The sequence below is a fragment of the Mycteria americana genome, chromosome 3, assembly GCF_035582795.1.
Source record: "Mycteria americana isolate JAX WOST 10 ecotype Jacksonville Zoo and Gardens chromosome 3, USCA_MyAme_1.0, whole genome shotgun sequence".
Taxonomy (NCBI): Eukaryota; Metazoa; Chordata; class Aves; order Ciconiiformes; family Ciconiidae; genus Mycteria; species Mycteria americana.
This window is the reverse complement of record NC_134367.1, coordinates 102,656,391-102,676,574: the sequence shown is the minus strand read 5'-3', so window position 1 is coordinate 102,676,574 and position 20,184 is coordinate 102,656,391. Positions and strand designations below refer to the sequence as shown.

Sequence of the window (20,184 nt, the reverse complement as noted above, 5' to 3'; positions counted from 1 at the left end):
CTCCCCAGAACTAAAGCAGTTCAGAAGTTTTTGTCTTCACCGTCAACTATGCAGCTATCACTTCTTAAGAGCTAATCGCTTTTCCTTGTTGAGGTGTAAGCTCTTACAGCACTACTCAGAAATAGTGCTGAAATTCAGTTATGCTGATTAGTATTTCTGCAGTAACTAGTATTTCAAATGCTTTACATCAGCACTGCAAAATTCTGCTCACTCTGCTGAAGACCAATAACTTTTTTGAGTAGAAAATAAAATATTAGCCTTTATTGTGAAAATGAGAGTGAGTAGATCTCACGTGTGAGCAGATTAAGTTGTCATGTTCTTTGTACAAAATTTCTATATAATAATCCCTAAGAGCTACTCTTCCCTTTATCATGGCATTAAAGTTTCCCAGAGCAGACATTTAAATAAAAAAAATCAGGTCAGTGTGGATTAGAGGTGAATTTCCCCTTGTTGTTTAGAATTACCGGCAGTTGCAGAGAGATTATATGGAGGATGATCACGAACGGGCAGTATCGGTGGCTGCTCTGTCTGTCCAACTCTTCACTGTACCTACTCTGGTGAGTAGTGCCTGTCTTTCTTTTAAAAACTGATAGTTGGCACTCCTTGCCTTTTTTTGCCTCCTTCTTAATAGAACTATGAGCGATTGCAGAGTGATTTTATGAAAGATGACCACGACAGAGAGTTCTCAATTGCTGACCTCTCGATACAGATATTCACAGTGCCTTCTCTTGTAAGTACTAAAAGACCAAAAAAGGAAATCTTTATTTGTTAAAAGCAACTCGAGGTTCTTGAATCAAGACTGCAGATTTCTTTTAACATTACTGTGGAAATGCGTGGCACTGCTGCTGCACAGCAGTCAGACTGTTTACATACATTGCTGTGGATGTAGAAGGTAAAGTGTTCAGCACTGCAAAGTTTGAGTCTGACTTCCCAGAGTGGGCTGGGTATTTTTCGTTTTTCTTTTTACATTTTTCCTTTACTTTTTTTAGAAAGGTGCTTAAATGTTTATTTAGACACACACACATAACATTTAAATTCCTGATCATACTGAGCCACAGTTACTGTTTGTAGAAATCTACGTTATGGTTTGCATATCACAGTTTTGGAGCGTACCATTCTAGTGCAGTTTTATAAATGATCCACTTTATGTTAATTTTCCAGTCAACACAAGTGCAAGCAAGAATTGTCTCATGATATTCCCTGCTTCCTTTGGTACTTCTAGACTCGGACAATGCCTTTTTTCAGGTTTCCAGTTAATTTTTGTTACAGTGCTTCAGGCACTCTTACTTCTCCCAGCTCACTAACTCTGGTCTTTGACCAGCTTGTGCTTGTTTGGGAGACATCTTTTTTTCTCCAGTCTCCAAATCAGTTTGTCTTTGCTTGCGTTACAAACTCGACAAATTAAACTTTGGAGCTGTACTGGAAATAAAAGTCTGATTTTCATAGCCAGAATTGTTTAAAAAATGAATGCTTCTGAATCCTTCCAAATTTAATCAACTTAATTGAGCTCTAAAATTCAATAGTAGCATGGCAGTTATGATAGTAGCAAACTTGTTTTTTAGTTTCCTAGGGCTGGATGTTATTCATGGAAATTCAACAGGACCTTGGGATTTTGTTTCCATGGTTCAGTGCAATATTGTGTTATCTCTTTTAATTTTGATGCTGTCAATAAGAATGTTCCAGTATTCAGATTTACAGTTAGACTTAACCAACTAGTATTATTCAAATGGTTATGGTATTATTTTTTCCTTTGGCAGGTGGGGTGGTGGAATATGTGTATTAATACATTTATTTTTTTTTTAAAAAAGGAGTTTCAAACATTTCCTTAGAGGAGAATAATTACAGTGTCCCTTTTACATGTTTTCTATTTCAAAAGCCTGCAAAAAAAGTAAAACAAATTGGTTTTAACTGTTTTGTATAAGTACAGAATAGACATGACATTAAAGTAATTATGATAAGCTCCTACCATATGAAATAAGAATTATTTTTTATATATTAAGAGCCATTTGGGTTCATTCTTAACTGAATGAGTAAGTTGAGGAATGTAAAACCACCCCACCGCCTCCCAGTAATATTTTCAAACTGATCTTAGTAATTTCAGAGTTTGAGCTGTCAAGTTACTGAGGTTGGTTGGTTTTGAGGGAGGATGCGTAGTTGTATTGATGATGATTTTTTTTTTTTTTTTTTTGGGAAAATGTTAACCATTAGATTTCACCACCACCTCCCCCCCCATCCCTCGCAGTAGCATTTTAGAAACTGTATTTTGGGGTATCATTAGCAACTGCAAGAACCCAGAAGCTCTACTCAACAACCACAGTGTCGTTGAGGTAGATCAGAGTAGCCAATCTTCTTGAATCTACCAGCCACATAATAAAATCCTCATGGGATCCGAGAACTGCAAGACTCATTCCATTTACCTTGGAGAACCAACAGAATGGGGGAGTTCTGGAAGAGCTCACAAGTAGGAGATGGCAGTAACTTCTTAGTGCCCCCTACTCTGTTGTGAGTTTGGGTTAGGTCAGGGTTGGGTGTGGAAAACGATCTTTGTCAGACTTGGCAATGCCTGTTGATTTGTTTCCTACAACATGCGGATATATGCAGTAGCCCTTGAGGGGAATTGTAAATCATTTCACATAATTTCCATGTGGAAATTGCACTATACGATTCCTTAGCAGTTCAGAAGATGCACTGTTCACCACAGTGCTTGACAGTTTGTAAACAGAAAGCAGAAGAGCTGTTACTCCCCGAAAGGGCTCATGCTTAAATTATATGAGAGGAGACAACACATACTTAAAGGGAGGTACTAGTTAATTATAAGACACATAATAACATGTCTTATGTCGTAATTATATAGGTTAGCAGGAGCCTGACCATAGTCAAACCTCTGTACAGAAGGCGTCTGAAGAGAGATCTGGATTATGATAATTTCTCACTAGATTACTTTTTTCTTCTGTGAATATTTGGAAAATTGGCTTCCAATATGTTTTTCTGTTTTAATTATTGGTGTAACTATTTTTGATAAAAATTCATGTATTCTATAAACCTCATGGTGCAGAGTGAAACTCTTGTTAGCTGTGTCTGTTAATTACAGCAAATTTCAATGTACTTTGGCATAGGCTCGAATGCTAATAACGGAAGAAAATCTCATGACCACTATCATCAAAACTTTTATGGACCACTTAAGGCACCGTGACATCCAAGGCAGGTTTCAGTTTGAACGTTACACTGCTCTGCAGGCTTTCAAATTCAGGCGTGTTCAGAGCCTTATTTTGGATCTCAAGTAAGTATATTAACTATGTGCTGATTTGATCAATTGAGGAGGGAAAAAAAATAAAATTAACACTTGTATCTTTCTTATGTACCCAGGTATGTGTTGATAAGTAAGCCAACTGAGTGGTCAGATGACTTGAGGCACAAGTTCCTAGAGGGTTTTGATGCCTTCTTAGAATTACTCAAATGTATGCAGGTATGTAAATCTGTGAATTACAAAATTTGCACTGTGTTAAAGCAGGAAGTTACCTATCATGATATAAAAATGGAGGAAATTTAATGTACTCTCCATTTTATAACTTCAGTGCAGTATAACTTTTGGAGTCGTCATGTTTTCCTGAAACATAACATCTCACCTAACTTTTTTAAATTTAGTTTGTTGTAGAGGGCAGTAAAAAGGAAGAGTGGTTCAAAAAGAAAAATCTAATTTTGGACATATTTTGCAGCTATACAGGCAGACAAGACAGTAAATTGTGTGAGCGAAATCTGGTCCATCTTAACCAACTTTCCCTCATAGCAAGAGCTTAAGTGTCAGCAGAGTTGCTCCTTGTATCGAGAAATATATAGTTCCTGACATACAAATAGACCTCTCCACTGTGGTTTTTTTTCCCCCAGCCTTTTCATGTGCTATGTTACCTTAAAAGGAGCATTTTAAAAGCAGTGCAGCTTTTACAAGGGCAAATTGATTGTATGATCAGTAAGTCAGAATCACTCCTGCTTTTCAATACTTCAGTAGCATACGTTTCTCAGTATTTAGCCTTCATTAGTCTGTTTATGATAGTCTCTTGAATATATTGTAATCCTCAGATCATGCTGGTTTTTTTCTTATGCCAAGAGCTGATTAGGTACTGTAGTAGCCAGTCTTTACTTAGTACTTAACTGCATTTAATAGCACATCCCTAGAAAACACATTCAAAAAACAAAATATGTAGGTAAGATAATGTATGTATGCCAACGTTGTTGTACTGCTCATAATACTGAAATCTCTTCAGGTGTTAATAATAAATAGAGCTCATATCCAAAACCTTTCTTGTCCCAGTATTCTTCTCTTCCAATTCCTGTTTCATTTTCTTGTTATTATTTTGCTGTGTATAATTCCTTTTCAGATGGTCCCAAGCTGCTTTTTTGCTGTTGTAGCAACAATATATTTATAAGGACAGATAGCCACTGTCTCACACTTATGCTAAGGTTGTTAACGCGTTTCAGTGATATATTGTTGAAATGCATAATTCTTTTTGTTCTAGGGTATGGATCCGATAACTCGTCAAGTAGGACAACACATAGAAATGGAACCAGAATGGGAAGCAGCATTTACATTGCAGATGAAATTAACACTTGTTATTTCAATGATGCAGGACTGGTGTGCTTTAGATGTAAGTTCCTTCTGAATTGTTTTTCCATGTGAATATGTGAAGGGGAAAAAAACCCAAACAAATGTGTAACAATTGAGCAGGCATAACTGCACCATAAGCCAAGATCATATTCTCTGAGCAAGTGCAAATCTTTTCTGTATTTAAACACATCTTTTATGGCTTGAACTGACCAAGTCATAAGAATGTGGTTAAGCCTTTTAAAAATACTGCAGAGAGAGTTCTGTCATGCGTCTGAAAGTTGTGATCATCACAACACTATCAGGTTATAATTTTCAGAGAAGAGGGAATGGAGGAGTAGGCCCTGGATCTACCAAATGCTGCCTGATTATAAACCAGGTTTCTACTCCATACGTGTTTTAAGTTTTAGGAGTACAGAACTTCAGCATGGTAAATTATGGCTGTGGAACAAGTGATCCTAGAATATTTGAACATTCAAGCTGGCTTTAATCTGTCACTGTTAGTTAATGTGCAGGTTTTACTAGCCTAGCATGATCATTGCTCAGAAAGTTCCCATAATATAAGTTACCAAAAAAAAAATACTAGTGAGTGTCTCATCAGATATACCTTTATGAGTTTCGCAATCTGTGTCCCCCTTAATTCAGCTCCTTTTGTTGGATTCCTTATCTTAATTTTGCAGGACTGTTAATAAAGGTAAAAACCCCAAACCTGTCAGACTTTTTTACGTTGGCTGTATTATTTTGCAGAGCTCTGTTTTTTTTCATAATCTCTGTAAACTGTGATCTTTCTTTTAGGAAAAAGTGTTAATTGAAGCTTACAAGAAATGCCTGACTGTATTGATGCAGTGTCATAGTGGTTTTACTGATGGAGAACAGCCTATTGTTCTCAGTATGTGTGGACATTCAGTTGAGACCATCAGATACTGCGTTTCTCAGGAAAAAGTTAGCATTCATCTCCCAGTTTCTCGTTTACTTGCAGGTATGAACTAGTTTAAAAAATATTTCAGGAAATGAAAAAATGTTGTATAAATGTGATTTGTATTTGTGTATACATAAGGAACCACACAACAGTTGTTTAAAGCCTGAATAGGATGCATTTTGGCCATTTTCTAGCTGTTTGATAGCCTCTAGGCAAAATGTTCCCAAGCATTGGTGAAGTTGTTATCGTTTCAGGCCTGGGGGAGATTGTCTCATGCGTCTGGATTTGTCAGTGGGGTGTGTTGTAGGCAGTTACTGCTGCTTTTTCCACTTGAGTGATGCAAAAGAAGTGCAACAAAATATGGACTGTAGTTGACTGTTTTGAAATAAGTTTAGCTGTCAGATTGAATAGACTAATCAACATTCTGTTAGAGAACAGATTTGTCAAACAGATGTGTCACTGGAAGATTAAGCTATGTCTTTCTCTTTGTATTATGCCTATCTTGTTCAACAGTTGTGCTGAAAAATGTTGATGAATTTTAGTTTATTCATGGGTAATGAAGTGAAAAAGGTAATTCTTAGGTAAAATACTATGCAGCTTGGTGTTAAATAACTTTGAGTGTTTGAATATTTAAGCAAAACCCTTGTAGCTTTAAAACAAAGCAAACCAGAAAACCCTTCTGTATTTTGTAGGGGCCTCATTATAGTTCCTGAGGTATTTTATAAACCTCTAAGGACTGATGGAAAGGATGACGTATCTGTTGTTGATAATTTGTCCTGATAGACCGAAGACCCTTAGCTGTTGCTGTGGTGATGTGATAGAGTCAAAAGAAAGGCAAAAATCTCACTTGTACTTCGAGTTCTATACAGATACAATGGGAAAACTTTAATTCTCCTAAAATGTATGCTTTGTAATATGGCTTGTCAGGAAATAGCTGTGTAGCTCCAGAGTGATAAGTCTGCAGGCTTACTTGTAGCTGTGTCCAGAAAATGGTCCGGTAGTAAATTAGATTACCTTTTTTTGTCCTGTTTGAATTATATAAAATATTGTGTGTAATATTATGTATGTATCTGTTTCATGTGTCTACGTAGGCTTGCATGTTTTGCTGAGTAAAACTGAAGTGGCATATAAGTTTCCAGAGCTGCTACCCCTGGTACGTAATTAAATGTAGCATATTCATTAAATATAATTAATGTTGAACGTGAAATTGGTCATGTAAGTGTAGGATATTATTAAATAAAACAAAGAACATTTTTGTCACTAATTCTGTTCAGAAAGACTATCTTTTAGTAGATAAAATTACCTCTGAAAAGACTGATATCTAGATATTCATGACTGGAGCATAGGCAATCAGTACTGCTCTCTTAAATAACTTAAGACTTAGGTTTAAGGTTTGTATTTTGTTCTTCATGCATTACTGTATTTTTGTGGTAGAAACTGTTTTTAGGAACTCCTGGCGGGATCTGATTCCTTCTTCTTGGCCTAGGTTCTAATTTTCTTCCCCAGCTGTTTCTTGCTTCCTGCATGTTCTTATTGATATGCTGTTTCTTTAAGGGGAAGTTAAAAAGAACAAGATAAATTAATAGAGGAGAAAACATAACTTGGAGAAGAAATCTCTGTGTGTTTTGCAAAAAGTACTTAACCTTTGAATGAAAGAAAGCAAATGACAATGTTATTAAATTGATAGTGCTGATGTTTTAAAATACAAAACTTACTGTCTTTAAGAATAAACTAAAGCCCTTGTGGAGTTCTGTGGAGTAAAGACAGAATGTAAGGTTGGTTGACAACGATTGGGTAGATTGTGAATAGGCTCATCAAACTTCTGTAATATGTGTGTTGGATTGCTTCTCTTGTATTGTCAAAATATTTTAATGATCACAAATATCATCCTCCTTCATTTCAGTCTCATTTTCTTTTATTTTCTCTGTATATGTCAAAATACTGCATTTTCTTAATGCAGAGTGAACTTAGCCCACCTATGTTAATAGAACATCCTCTACGATGCCTAGTGCTATGTGCCCAAGTGCATGCAGGAATGTGGAGAAGAAACGGATTCTCTCTTGTTAATCAGGTAAGTACACAGTAGCTGTAGAATCGCTCTTTTCTGATAACTCCCCCAAGATAATTTCGGACCGCAAAACCTCCCCTTTCTGTACTGATTTCAAATTTCACTTACGTAAATCTTATGGAAGGCAATGCGAGGTAGGTATTTATGTCGGCGCTCGCATCATTTGAATATTTGCTTTTAAACTGGTCTTTGATTTCTTAGTCAGAAGTTGCTTTTTTGTTTCAGGACTGCTGCAGTGCTCAGTGAACTTAGTGCTCTGTCCGTAAAGAAGTTTTAGTATAAAGCAGTTAATGACTGCTAGCCTTTTTACTGTATACTGTCCAACAGCAGCATGAAGTGCAGGATTAGATCTGTGCATCTTTGGCAATGCATTCATCACCTTTACATAAAAGTGTCTCAAATATAAAAATATGCACCATTAAGATACTATTACTATTTATGTTTCTAAAGTAATTGAAATCTGAAGACCACACAGAACCAGAGTAGAATTAAGTGTTTCTTGGCTTTTATCTCTCATACTTCTTTCATACTTCTGGAGACTAGCTCCATCCATCTCTAAACTTATGTTCTCTGTGTTTGTACGAATTAAGTCTTAGGTGTTTCAAGCATAATAACTGTAAAATGGGTACTGTAGTGTCAGTGCCACCCACCAGGGTGATCGTGTAAAGTGATTTTCTCAGCAAGACATAGATTACAACAGAAGTAGGCTTTGGTTCTGTGAGGTGTTAACTTGATTTATTTACAAGAAACTTCTTTCCCTCTCACAAGCCCCCATCTTCACTAAATTGCAATGCATGTGTACTAGGAGGCTGAATTAAGCTGCTGAAATATATTCCGACATTTCTTGCCCCTTAACCTAAAGGATCTTTATATGGTGATGACCTTTATTGTCATTATTAAAGCAGAAGGAGCTCTAGTTATGTACAATTATAGCAGCATCCATATTACTGTAGGCACACATCAAATCTGAAATATCAGCATAGCTTTTGATGGAGAAGTAAGTCTCTGTTAATTTCCACTGGTTGTCAGCATCTTGAAGTTAAGAGCCCGGTTTAGGTTAGGTAATACGGCTCCCACAGTCTGGAAGTCCTTTCTCTTTTCTTTGGCTATGGAGAGCTCATGTTCAGCCAGCTCCTTTTGGATATTTTCCCAGAAGATAGAAATGGGCATCTATGTGTGGATTATTAGTATGGGGAAGACGGGGAAGACATGCCTAGCTCTCTTCCCTGTAATTCTGGTGAGAAATGGTGTGTCTCTAGAGGAAAGTTTAGCATGCTGAAGATTGTTCCCAGTCCCAGGTAGAAACTTGATAGCTCTCTTTATTTTTCCTTAATTGTGGTAGAATCGACCTTTCCCACATTTCAGTGCCATTGCAGTGTTGCTCCTGCTTGGTGCAGTACTGTTGAGTTCACTCCCAGGAGGGTTTGGGTTAAGTATGGTTCTATCATAATTTAGTAATATTAGCAAAATAGCAATATTAACACTTTGGTGAACCTGGCAATTCCTGAAAGATCATGTCTCAAATAATTAAAGAGCAATTCATGGAGCAAAGAAAGAACATTTCTACAACTGCAAGGGCTTTCTCTCCTGTGAATTTCAAACAGTTAATTGCTAAACAAGTAGATACATTAAAACGTAGCCCAGAGGTCCATAAGATTTTTCCTTCTAAGTGTATGCAATCTAGACATTAGATCAATATAACCCAGCCAGCAACTATGCTTGTTTTGTGCTATTTAAAAATGCTTTTTGCATACAAATATATTTGTATCATTTTTTCAAATCATGGATTCATGTTTTGTTTACTAATGCTGTATAACAAAGTTTATTTTTCCAGAATGAAAATAAGTTTAGTCTAAATGTGATGTTTGTTAGTTATTGTGGTTTGGTTTTTTTGTTTCAGATTTATTACTATCATAACGTGAAGTGCAGGAGGGAGATGTTTGACAAGGACATAGTAATGCTTCAGGTAACCACATGTACCAGTTTGCATTTTTATCAAGCATTTTCAGCATATGTGTGCATTTGTTTTTAGCTCCATCAGAACCTTTTAATGACAAGGAAAAATGTCAATTTTTGTGGAAGGACTTCTGTTTTATATTGTATCTGTCTTTATGAGATAATTTGTAAAGGAAATACTGTTGTTGTAATCCTTGTTTTTTTAAATGTACTGTGGAAAGTGCAGAATTTTCTGTGTAACACGTATGTAATGGTACATCTTCAAGAATGTAATATTTTAACTAATGGGTTGTGCTGGACTGGCAGTTGTGTGAGTCTGCAGGTCTTCAGTAATGTGCTCAGTGTATGTGTTGCCTCTTCTCCCTCCCTTCAAATTTGGCATCTAAAATGCTGGATAGAAAGTGGAACCCCATATAGTAGTTTGTGATATTCCCCCCCCCCCCCCCCCCCCCATTCAGAAGAGATTTTACAAATCTGGCAGTCTACTTAGCTCTGACACAGAAGTGTCTGATGCACTACTTCTACATTGAGAGTGATGAAAGCTAAAATTTGCAGCTCAGGGTGCGTAGTTCACCTAGACAGCAAAATCTCTTCTCAGGAAGGTTCCTTAAATCTTACCAAGAGTTAGCAATACTCAATATGATGCATATGTCCAGAGTTCTGCTTTCAGACATATTTCCCTGAGGCTTTATCTGCCCCTAATTTTTAATGATCATCTGCAGCTGCCATTTGGGTAGATATCCTTCAGTTTTGTTGGAAATTATTCTGTCTTAAAGATGGTCCCATTAGCAATAGTAAACTAACAACAAATATTTACAATTGGCTAACTTAGATACATTGCTTAATAAACAGAAAAAACTTTGGCCAGTAGTTTTCAGAAATGGAAGTAAAAGTTTGTGGCTACATTGAGACATTAGTACTGTTCTTTCCAGAAAGGTTTGGGAAGTCTTGCTAAAGTCTTTGTTCTGAGGATTGGAATTTGTTTTTAAAATCTGTGTGCTATATATAAAGTTATATTATGCCTTCTAAAAGTTGAGCCAGCAACAACAGGATTGTAGAGACAAAACCAACCAACCAAAAGTTCTTTCATTGAATTTTATTTAGAGCATTTGAGATAGAAGGAATAACCCAGAATATTTTACACTTAAAAGGGCATCGGAAATTATTGATAAAGCATAGGATCCTGCTTGTCAAATGTGCTGTCACTTGTGTTATTGGAGTCCTAAGAGAGTAAACTTAAGTAATTAAATCTTCATGCCCAGGATAGAGGAATGAATTTCATAAATAATATACTGTGAACATTGTATATAAATATACAAACATGCTATAATAACACCCAATCTATTTTCTGGTTATAATCATTTTTTTCTTTAATAGACAGGTGTGTCTATGATGGATCCCAATCACTTCTTGATGATAATGCTGAGTCGCTTTGAACTTTATCAGATATTTAGTACTCCAGACTATGGCAAAAGATTTAGCACAGAAAATACTAACAAGGTATTTTATGTACTATTGCAATAGAAAATCTGCATTTTGTTTCTGAAAGTGTATCAGATGCTGTTGTACTGAGACTGTGGAATTTGTTGATAAAAAAGCAAAACCTATCCTATTTTAATTTAGTTCGACCAGTTTGAAATATGCATAAATATTTTTACCTGTCAAACAGGTAAATGTCAGAAACTGATGCATAATTTTTTCATTGTTTAAGAAGTTTAAGGCAGTTGTGGTTGCATTTCAGCACAACCTAATTTGGGAGTGCTAAGGGTGAAAACAGGCAGTATTTTGAAGCACCGAAAAAATATTTTCAGCATATAGAATAATTCTTTTACCCTTAATTGAAAAATGTAAATTTGGTTTTTTGTTTGTTTATTTTAATTCAGGATGTTGTTCAACAAAATAATACTCTTATAGAAGAGATGCTATACCTCATTATAATGATTGTTGGTAAGTTCAGAATACATTTGATTAATTTTTAAATTTAGTCTCTTTAGTGGTCTGGAATGAGCATTCTTCATTGTAATCTCAAGTTCAGTTCTGTTTTGAACTTGCTGTAGTTCTGACTTCTTTCCTAGGAGAAAAGCCTTGAAACTAGCTTAGATTAACGTAGTGAATTTTTGAACACTGGTGGGTGAACACAAGATTTCACAGAAGAGATTTATTTTCCAGTCTTTCGCTTTAAGTTGCAAAAGAAGAGAAAGAAATGTTTAAAGTCCTAAAAAAACCAAAAGAAGTTATATTTTATTTTTACAGGCGAAAGATTCAGTCCTGGAATAGGACAGGTAAATGCAACAGATGAAATCAAACGAGAGATCATCCATCAGTTGAGCATCAGGCCGATGGCTCACAGTGAATTGGTAAAGGCATTACCTGAAGATGTAAGTAACTTGGGAGGGGGAAAAAAAAAAAGGCAACTTCAACTTTATATGGCTGATTGCTGAAAACTTTTCTTATGCAAGTTTATGCCACTTAATGTGGAATGGGAGCAGCATGATTATGCTAAGAGTAAGGTTAGCATGAGTACAGATTAATAGTTGCCGTGGAGAAGGTAGGAAAGAGCTATAGAAGAAGAAACAACATATGAAAGTGTCAGAAGCCTGAGAGCTTCTTCAGCTCTTTTCTCTTTTTAATACTGTTTCTTATCAGGCCATCTGGCCAGCAGTCTCTGCAGCCTGCTTGTAAACCCCGAATAGACATCTCAAAGTGGGTTGTTGGAGCTATCCAGAAATATAAGCTGTTACATTTTAAAGCCTAACAATAATTGAAAAAGATATGGAGTCAGACACAGTATAATGATGTGTGTAACATAAATGCTTTGTTTGCATGGACAGAAGCATTTATCTGAATTCTGGTATGGGTGTTTTTGTAGGATAGCAAAGCTTAATTTTTTTTTTAAGAATATTTTTGAAGTATTCTTTCAAACATGATTTTGGAAGGCAGTCAAAATTCAAAAGTTAATCTTTTACAATATTGGTAGTACTTTTAATGATAAATTCTGAAATATTTTTTGTTGTTCTAAATATTTTAAATATATTTTGAAAAGTGAAATTTTAGGGTAGCATTATGATTTTTTTTTTTTTTAAAATTTAGTGTTAGATGAAAGAGCAAACTAGGATTTAAGCTACAGTTCTAAACTGTATTTTCAGTCTTAAATACATTTTCCTGGACCTGTTAACTGCTGTGAATATGTATTGCAGGAAGGGGATGGCAATGTTAAAAGGTCATTTGTTTATGAGGTAGTGTTACATATTTGAGCTGATTTCTCCTGCTGCATTTTGTGGTTGTTTTACTGTTTTTCAGTGACTTGTCTTTTTAGCTTGCCTATATTTATTTCATTTTAAAGGCCTAGAAACCAGAAATATTGACTGTATATAATATAGTAAAATATACTATATTATGTATATAAGATAGTCTGACTAAGCTAACTTAGAGTTTTCTTCTGTTACTCTTACATCCAAGCTTATTATGACAAGGAAAACCAGTAAAAATTAAGCACTTAAAATGGCATGATTTTTTTAAAAAAACTTTGCAGAGATGGTATTCCTGAATGAATTTTTATGTTACATTCTTTAGTGTCCTCTTTAGAGCCAGTAAAATGACTTTGTACTACATTTGTTTTGCATGCTTATCTGGTGTTGTATGATATTTGAATGTGTTTAATCCAAGAACTACAGTAACACACTGTCTTGCCTTTTCACTCAATGTAGGAGAACAGAGAGACAGGAATGGAAAGTGTGATTGAAGAAGTGGCCTGTTTCAAGTATGTTTCCCTTCATTCTAATATTTCAACTTTAAAATGGAATATCTAAATAAGTGAAAATGAAAGAATAGAAGAAGGGGGGCTGGGTCATGGTGTTTTCCCATGGCTTTACTCATATGCATCATTCTTAATCCTGTAATTTATTTTATTTCTAGAATGCCTATTGAGCAGTGGTTTTTAGCTGTTCTAGTTAACCATTTATGCTCAGATGTTAATAGCCAATGAACATAAGTTCTTATATATACACTTTTTTTTTTTCTTGGCAGGAAACCTGGATTAACAGGCAGAGGACTTTATGAACTAAAACCAGAATGTGCCAGGAACTTCAATCTGTATTTCTATCACTTTTCAAGGGCAGAGCAATCAAAGGTAACTAGTAATTTAACTTTCTGGGTTTTATTTTATGTCTTTTTTAGTTTGCTTTTTTCCAAAGCTTTGTTCTGTGAAGAAGTATTATCAGTGTCCTGGTTTCAGCTGGGATAGGGTTAATTTTCTTCCTACTAGCTAATACAGTGCTGTGTTTTGGATTTAGTATGAGAATAAAGTTGATAACACACTGATGTTTTAGTTGTTGCTAAGTAGTGTTTACACTAGTCAAGGACTTTTCAGCTTCCCATGCTCTGCCATGTACACAAGAAGCTGGGAGGGGGGCACAGCAAAGACAGTTGATCCAGACTGGCCAAAGGGCTATTCCAGACCATATGACATCGTGCTCAGTATATAAACTGGGGGGAGTTGGCCAGGGGGTAGTGATGGCTGCTCGGGGACTGGCTGGGTGTCAGTCAGTGGGTGGTGAGCAGTTGTATCACTTTTTTGGTTGTGGTGTCTCCCTCCCGTCGTCGCCCCCCCCCCCCCCCCCCCCCCCCCCCGATTTTGTTCCTCTCTATATATATTTTGTTGTTTTCCTTTTCATTACAATTTAAAAAAATTATTATTATATATTTTTCTCTCTGTTCCCCAATTATTAAACTGTTCTTGTCTCAACCCACGAGTTCTCTTATTTTTGCTTTTCCGATTCTCTCCCCTATCCCACCGGGGGGGGGAGGGTGAGCAAGCGGCTGTGTGGTGCTTAGTTGCCAACTGAAGCTAAACCACGACAATCAGCTGGTTAAAAGTTAACTTTTAGAAGTTAACTTATTTGAGAATGTTGACAAAATTTACCCAATATTTTGCAGTGATTTCTGTGCCACTGGAGCCTGTGCCCTATACAGAGCTTCTGAAATCAGTGGGGCTTCAGGAGCTTGTCTGTGGGTTCTCTTAGGTCTTATTTTACTGAAAGTATTTAAACAATCTGTATTTTCATTTACCTTTATGGAAATTACCATTTTAGCTCAGACTTGTCTTATGATTTTATGCTAAAAAAAGAATACAGGCTGGCTCAAGAGGAAAGATTAATTTTGAAGACGCAGGCCCTACTTTGCAAATAGGATGTAAGACAAAGTGAAAAGACATGGAAGCTTTCTTGTTTTATTTCAGGCTGGGGAAAAAGGGGAGAAAGCAGTAACAATGTAATAAAGTATGAATGCTTTTTTATTAGTTTTGTATTTGTACAGGTTTTGAGTAATGTTTGCATCGTTCTTCTATTTCAGGCAGAGGAAGCACAAAGAAAGCTGAAAAGACAGAACAGAGAAGATACAGGTATTTCTCTTTGAGAGAAGGTGGGAGAGGAGGGAAGCACCTATCGAACTGTGTATTGCCCTAACACTTAGACTAATGTCCTGTTCTCGGGCTAGCCAGAAATTGGTGAAAATGTAGCAATTTCCCTTATGTCTTCCTGGTTATAGACAGGAATCTGATCCATCATGGAACTGAATGGCTTATTCCTTTTGCTTTTCTGTTACATGCAAGCCACGTTGAATGTTACAGCCTGTTACCTGTTAATACTGTTTATCAAGCAACTGTATACCATCTTGGATTAAGCTGTTTGAAAGTCAGACATCTTATATGGGTGTTGCAAATTTTAGAGATGCTGAAATGTCAAACACACAAATTTTGCTTTCAGCACTTCCACCACCAGCTCTTCCTCCTTTCTGCCCACTTTTTGCAAGTCTGGTTAATATTCTGCAATCAGATGTCATGCTGTGCATTATGGGAACTATACTGCAGTGGGCAGTAGAACACAACGGCTATGCCTGGTCAGAGTCCATGCTGCAAAGGGTATGTTTCTGTATTTAAAATTATGCTTATGCTAAAGGAAGGAATATGTATTTTAGCATTTTAACATGGGTTTATAGATTTGGGTTGTTTACGTGGTATCTAACATATCCAGAATACTCTGAATGAAAAATAAATGGTGTTTTCTGATATACAAGACTAGGGAAACCCCTCTGCCTCCAATGCAATTTATTTTTAAAAGTGAATGGAAAACAGAGGTAAATTTCTAATGGGATGCACACGAGAGGGAAGAATTCTGCTTGAATCAGTTGACAAAGTTAGTGTTTATTGTGGTAGGCAACCAATTTATCTGAGTTGTTGCATATTAGGTAAAGCATATTGATTTTTTTTTTTTTATATTCCTTTGCTTATTTTCCGTTTAGGCTAAATCACTTTAGAAAAAAATCATAAAAGTACAGAAAAGAATTTTCTAACTTGAAAATGTATCAGCTTTGGGAAACTCAACTGAGCTATTTGTTCCTCACTAGAAACCTCGAGGGTTACTGTAGATTTTGTTGTCCATGATGGTCATTTTGTGGGGTGTGCAGAGATAAGTGGTGAACTGCCATCAAAGGGCTATTCGTATTGGTCAGGGTTATCGGTTTAGTGTCCAAACCCAAACTTTTCAAAAATATTGATGAATTTTTAAATAACACTTTGAAATAAAACCCCACCTCTGAAACTGAGTATTAATTTTTTGACGTTCAGTCTTATTGAGTGTACATTACATTTTATAGCTAAGTTTAAATTAACATAAGCAATTCTGGATAACACAAAAAAGGTTGAAAATGGAACAATAAATCAGTATTATAAATCGCAACAAAACTGAAGAATGTAGTTACATTTAGGTAATGTGAGAATGCTAGGCTTTGGAATAACTGTGTAGAATAAGATTTTATTTTTTTTTTTTTTGAAACGGAACTAAAACACGCTCAGTCATATAAGTACCTCTGTGTGGTTCTCCAAAACGTGCGATTCATTAGGGACCTATCACTTCCTCAGAAACAGTGCTTTGTGTTCACTGCTGCCATGCAGTTGGACTGCATCTTTCACAAGTTAACCACTCTCATCTTGGAAGCACCATGCAAAGGTTGATATGAGGCATCTGGAGGAGGTGGCCTATATATGATGAGACCTTGTTAGATAGAAGTGATAGACTGAGGGAAAATTGACTGTTACTTATTAAAACAAACTAAAAAAACTTTAAGACTTAAATCAGCTTTTACCACTTTTTCTGTAGATACTTTAGTTATCTTAGACTGTTGCATTCCAATTCTGCTACAGATTTTTCCGGTAATTATCCTTTCCTTACATGGGCTTCAGTGTTGATTCCAGGCATTCAGTAATGCTTTTTGTCTAAAGCATCTTGGCAATTTGTATGGGGTGGCAAAAGTGATTGATTCAGCATGACAGAGTTTGCCACCAAGATTTAAGTATTTCAGCTTTCAAATGACGTTTAGACTATTTTAGTGCCAAATAGGGTAATTTCAGTTTTTAAGTTCAAGGAGATTACAGCTTTTTACTGACCTGAAAGTTAACTTTATTTTAAAATGTGTTTCTAGAGTGTTAGAATAAATTTCTTTGAATAATTTTAACTTTTTGTCAGTTAAATTTTTTATGTAAAAAGGATTTAAAATGTGCATCATGCTTTTGTCCAGAGACTTGTGATAACATGCAACTGCTAGGGAGAAAGCTGAGAAGCACTGACTTCTCACTTGCTAGACAGGACAGCAAACAGAAAGATACAAGTGGTATAATGTGCTTTTTATCTGGCAAAGTTGCAAGAATTTGTAAACAAACACTGTTACTCCTGTGTAATGTAGCTTTGGAATTACATGTATAGAAATAACTTCAAATATATTCCTATTATATAATTTTATTGTATGACTTCCTTATCTCTTAATGAACTACCCAAATGATATAAAGAGGTTCTGTGAATTATTTTACCTAGGTTTTGCATTTGCTTGGAATGGCACTACAAGAAGAAAAACAACATCTGGAGAATCTCAGTGAGGAGAATGTTGTAACATTTACCTTCACTCAGAAAATATCAAGTATGCCTTTCTTTTCAAATATATAGCAAATTTTAAATAACTGAAAATGCCAGTATCTCATATTTTATTCTTCTGAAACAGTATTTACCAGAAGAGGTATATTTGTTTATCCATCAAAATTTTACCATGTTAACTATATGTATGTGCTTTACATAGGTGTAGATTCTATGACAGTAGCTATACTAAAGGCCTTTTCTAGAGGAGAAATCCAGAAGTAGAATAATTCCCAGTAAATCTGATTCTTAATATCTTTAAGTAGCATCTCAACATGCTGTATATGATCAGATGCTACAACTGCAAAAACTGTAGTTGCTTTCTTAAATGATCTTTTAATCTTGACTCTCCTTTGCATCTTCTGACTAGTGCCTCTAGTTTTGCTAAGACTCTTCCATTTAAAATAGGTAGGAAATAAAATATTGCAAGTTCTACATAGCAGCTCCCAAGATGAAAACGGCCAGGGAGCACATACAGTGCATTTGTCTTGTGAGAAAATATAGTCAGTGAGCAAGACTTCTAGGACTATTTCCTGTAACTTTTCAGGATTTAGAGGGTATTCATGAAAACGTTTGCGGAGCGGGGAATGAAAGTTACATATTGTGCCTATTTGTTGGAAGGAATTCTTCAGCTGCTGAACATATACAAGTGTTGTTTTTTGTTGTTTGTTGATGTTAGTGAATGATTAGTTTGTCAGGTAACAGTATAATCAGTTGTCGTAATTTTTACTCAGGACCAGGAGAGGCACCCAATAATTCTCCTAGTATACTAGCTATGCTAGAAACACTGCAAAACGCACCTCATCTGGAAGTGCACAAGGACATGATCAGATGGATATTGAAGGTAAATCTATTTTATATAACTGCTGAAAATCATGGAAAGAAGATTTTTGAAACTTTCTTAGTTATATTGTGATGATTTTCTTATTTCCCATGTTGATTTGTTGTACCTACTTTTTTCCTCTTCTGGAATCCAACACTGCGCATTATCTGGCCAGCATTATAGTATACACAGTTATAGTCACACGTCACAAACAAATTGTTTTGTTTTTTTTTTTTTTTCTTACAGACTTTTAATACTATTAAGAAACTAAGAGAAAGCTCTTCTACAAGTCCTGTGGCCGAGACAGAAGGAAATATTATGGAGGAGGTAATAGCAAGCTGTAACAGCTGATCTGGAATAGGTCTGGGTTGTGACTAGCAAAGGACTATATTCCTAGTTGCAGCTCTAAATCAAAGATGGGAAACATCAGTGATTTCTGAAATTCTGTCTCACAGCTTATAGGTCAAACCCATTTGTTTGAAAGATCTATTGGGAGAGTCCCTGGACTATTTTTCTTTGCTTTATATATTGTAGTCTCCAAATCTTTTGCAAGTTTACTCCTTAGAACTGTTTGTAGTACTGATCACAGCATTTGATGATTCTGCTCTTCCCATCATTTCAGACTCCTTGGAAAGTTGTGAAAAGAAATGGTATCTATGTATTTTTACCATGCAGGTCATTCCAGATAAGCTCTGCTGCTTCATTTAGCTCGACATGACATTCTAGATACTACAAAAAGACTTGGAGCACTGTAGTGCATTTAGAGATACAGCTAGTTTGGAGTAAGAGCAGCGCTAGAGATGAGATCTGTCACTTACCTTTTTATCTTATGAATGCTCAAAGGGAAGAGAAATACAAAATACAGTTAAAGGTTGAGGGAGAGAGGTACCCGTCTGGATCTGCAGTTCTACCTGGTATTGAACATGAGCTAAAGAAAAGAGGGCACGAAATAACTTTTTGGTAGACTTCTCTTTTGTCTTTTCATGAGATTTTCATTGTTTGGAGATTAGTACATGTTACGTATAGCAGTAGCTGAAGTAAATTGTCTGTTGTAACAAGATTTTAAAAATGACTGAGTGAACAATGCAATTTCAGAGTTCACGTGATAAAGACAAAGCTGAAAGGAAGCGAAAAGCTGAGATTGCCAGACTGCGCAGGGAAAAGATCATGGCCCAGATGTCTGAGATGCAACGACACTTCATTAATGAAAACAAAGAACTATTTCAGCAAACTTTGGAGGAGCTAGATACTTCAACCTCCGGAGTACATGAAAATAGGTAAAGGAATATAATTTAAATTTTTTTCCTTTAACTTTTACATCAGATTGTCCTATTATTACTGCTTAAAAAGTGGTTTTTTTTAGTCATGATGGAAAACTATTTGTAAGTTTTTGAGACCAGAAAAGCAGCAGTAAATGGAATGCTTTCCTCCCCCTTTCTGTCAAGATGGTGGGATAAATATAGATTCCTCCCTTGTCCTATCCTCATAGTGCTCAACATAAACAGGCAAATAATTTTTTGTATAAAATCATCCAGTAAATTGTTAATAATACTAAGAAACTATGCTATTAAACCTAGTAAATTGGAAATAGCTGCTTATATGTCTGTTGAGGACCTGGAAAAAAAATCTGATAGTAGCTGGAAATACGACTTGAAGCATGCTAATGATTTTGTGGGGAAGTGGAGAGTGTTTTCAGACTTCATGTCAGACACTTAAGGGATGGTGATGATGGAGGGTCGCAGATATAGTTTCTGTCTTAAACTGTAGTGGGTAATACTATTGGGAGGGGATGAATTTTTTCTCTAAAATATGTCCTATTTCTGGGGATATAGGAATTGTTGTATAAATGCCAAAACT

The 20,184-nt window shown here is 35.8% G+C and overlaps 1 protein-coding gene across 2 annotated transcripts in view; it reads left to right on the top strand.

The window, feature by feature from the left end:
* Positions 1-20,184, top strand: part of UBR2 (ubiquitin protein ligase E3 component n-recognin 2) — a 59,771-nt gene that overhangs the window by 21,281 nt on the left and 18,306 nt on the right. The window contains exons 11-29 of one of the 2 annotated variants that reach the window (XM_075496329.1): positions 632-730; positions 3,117-3,280; positions 3,367-3,466; positions 4,515-4,643; positions 5,396-5,579; positions 6,611-6,672; positions 7,480-7,590; positions 9,488-9,553; positions 10,921-11,043; positions 11,427-11,490; positions 11,797-11,921; positions 13,251-13,303; positions 13,570-13,672; positions 14,893-14,941; positions 15,306-15,460; positions 17,409-17,511; positions 18,239-18,348; positions 18,574-18,654; positions 19,423-19,604. In XM_075496329.1, coding sequence (XP_075352444.1) covers positions 632-730; positions 3,117-3,280; positions 3,367-3,466; positions 4,515-4,643; positions 5,396-5,579; positions 6,611-6,672; positions 7,480-7,590; positions 9,488-9,553; positions 10,921-11,043; positions 11,427-11,490; positions 11,797-11,921; positions 13,251-13,303; positions 13,570-13,672; positions 14,893-14,941; positions 15,306-15,460; positions 17,409-17,511; positions 18,239-18,348; positions 18,574-18,654; positions 19,423-19,604 — 2,063 coding nt within the window. Of the gene's footprint in view, positions 1-458; positions 558-631; positions 731-3,116; positions 3,281-3,366; positions 3,467-4,514; positions 4,644-5,395; positions 5,580-6,610; positions 6,673-7,479; positions 7,591-9,487; positions 9,554-10,920; positions 11,044-11,426; positions 11,491-11,796; positions 11,922-13,250; positions 13,304-13,569; positions 13,673-14,892; positions 14,942-15,305; positions 15,461-17,408; positions 17,512-18,238; positions 18,349-18,573; positions 18,655-19,422; positions 19,605-20,184 lie in introns of both variants that reach the window. The other variant, XM_075496330.1, reaches the window with a different exon arrangement.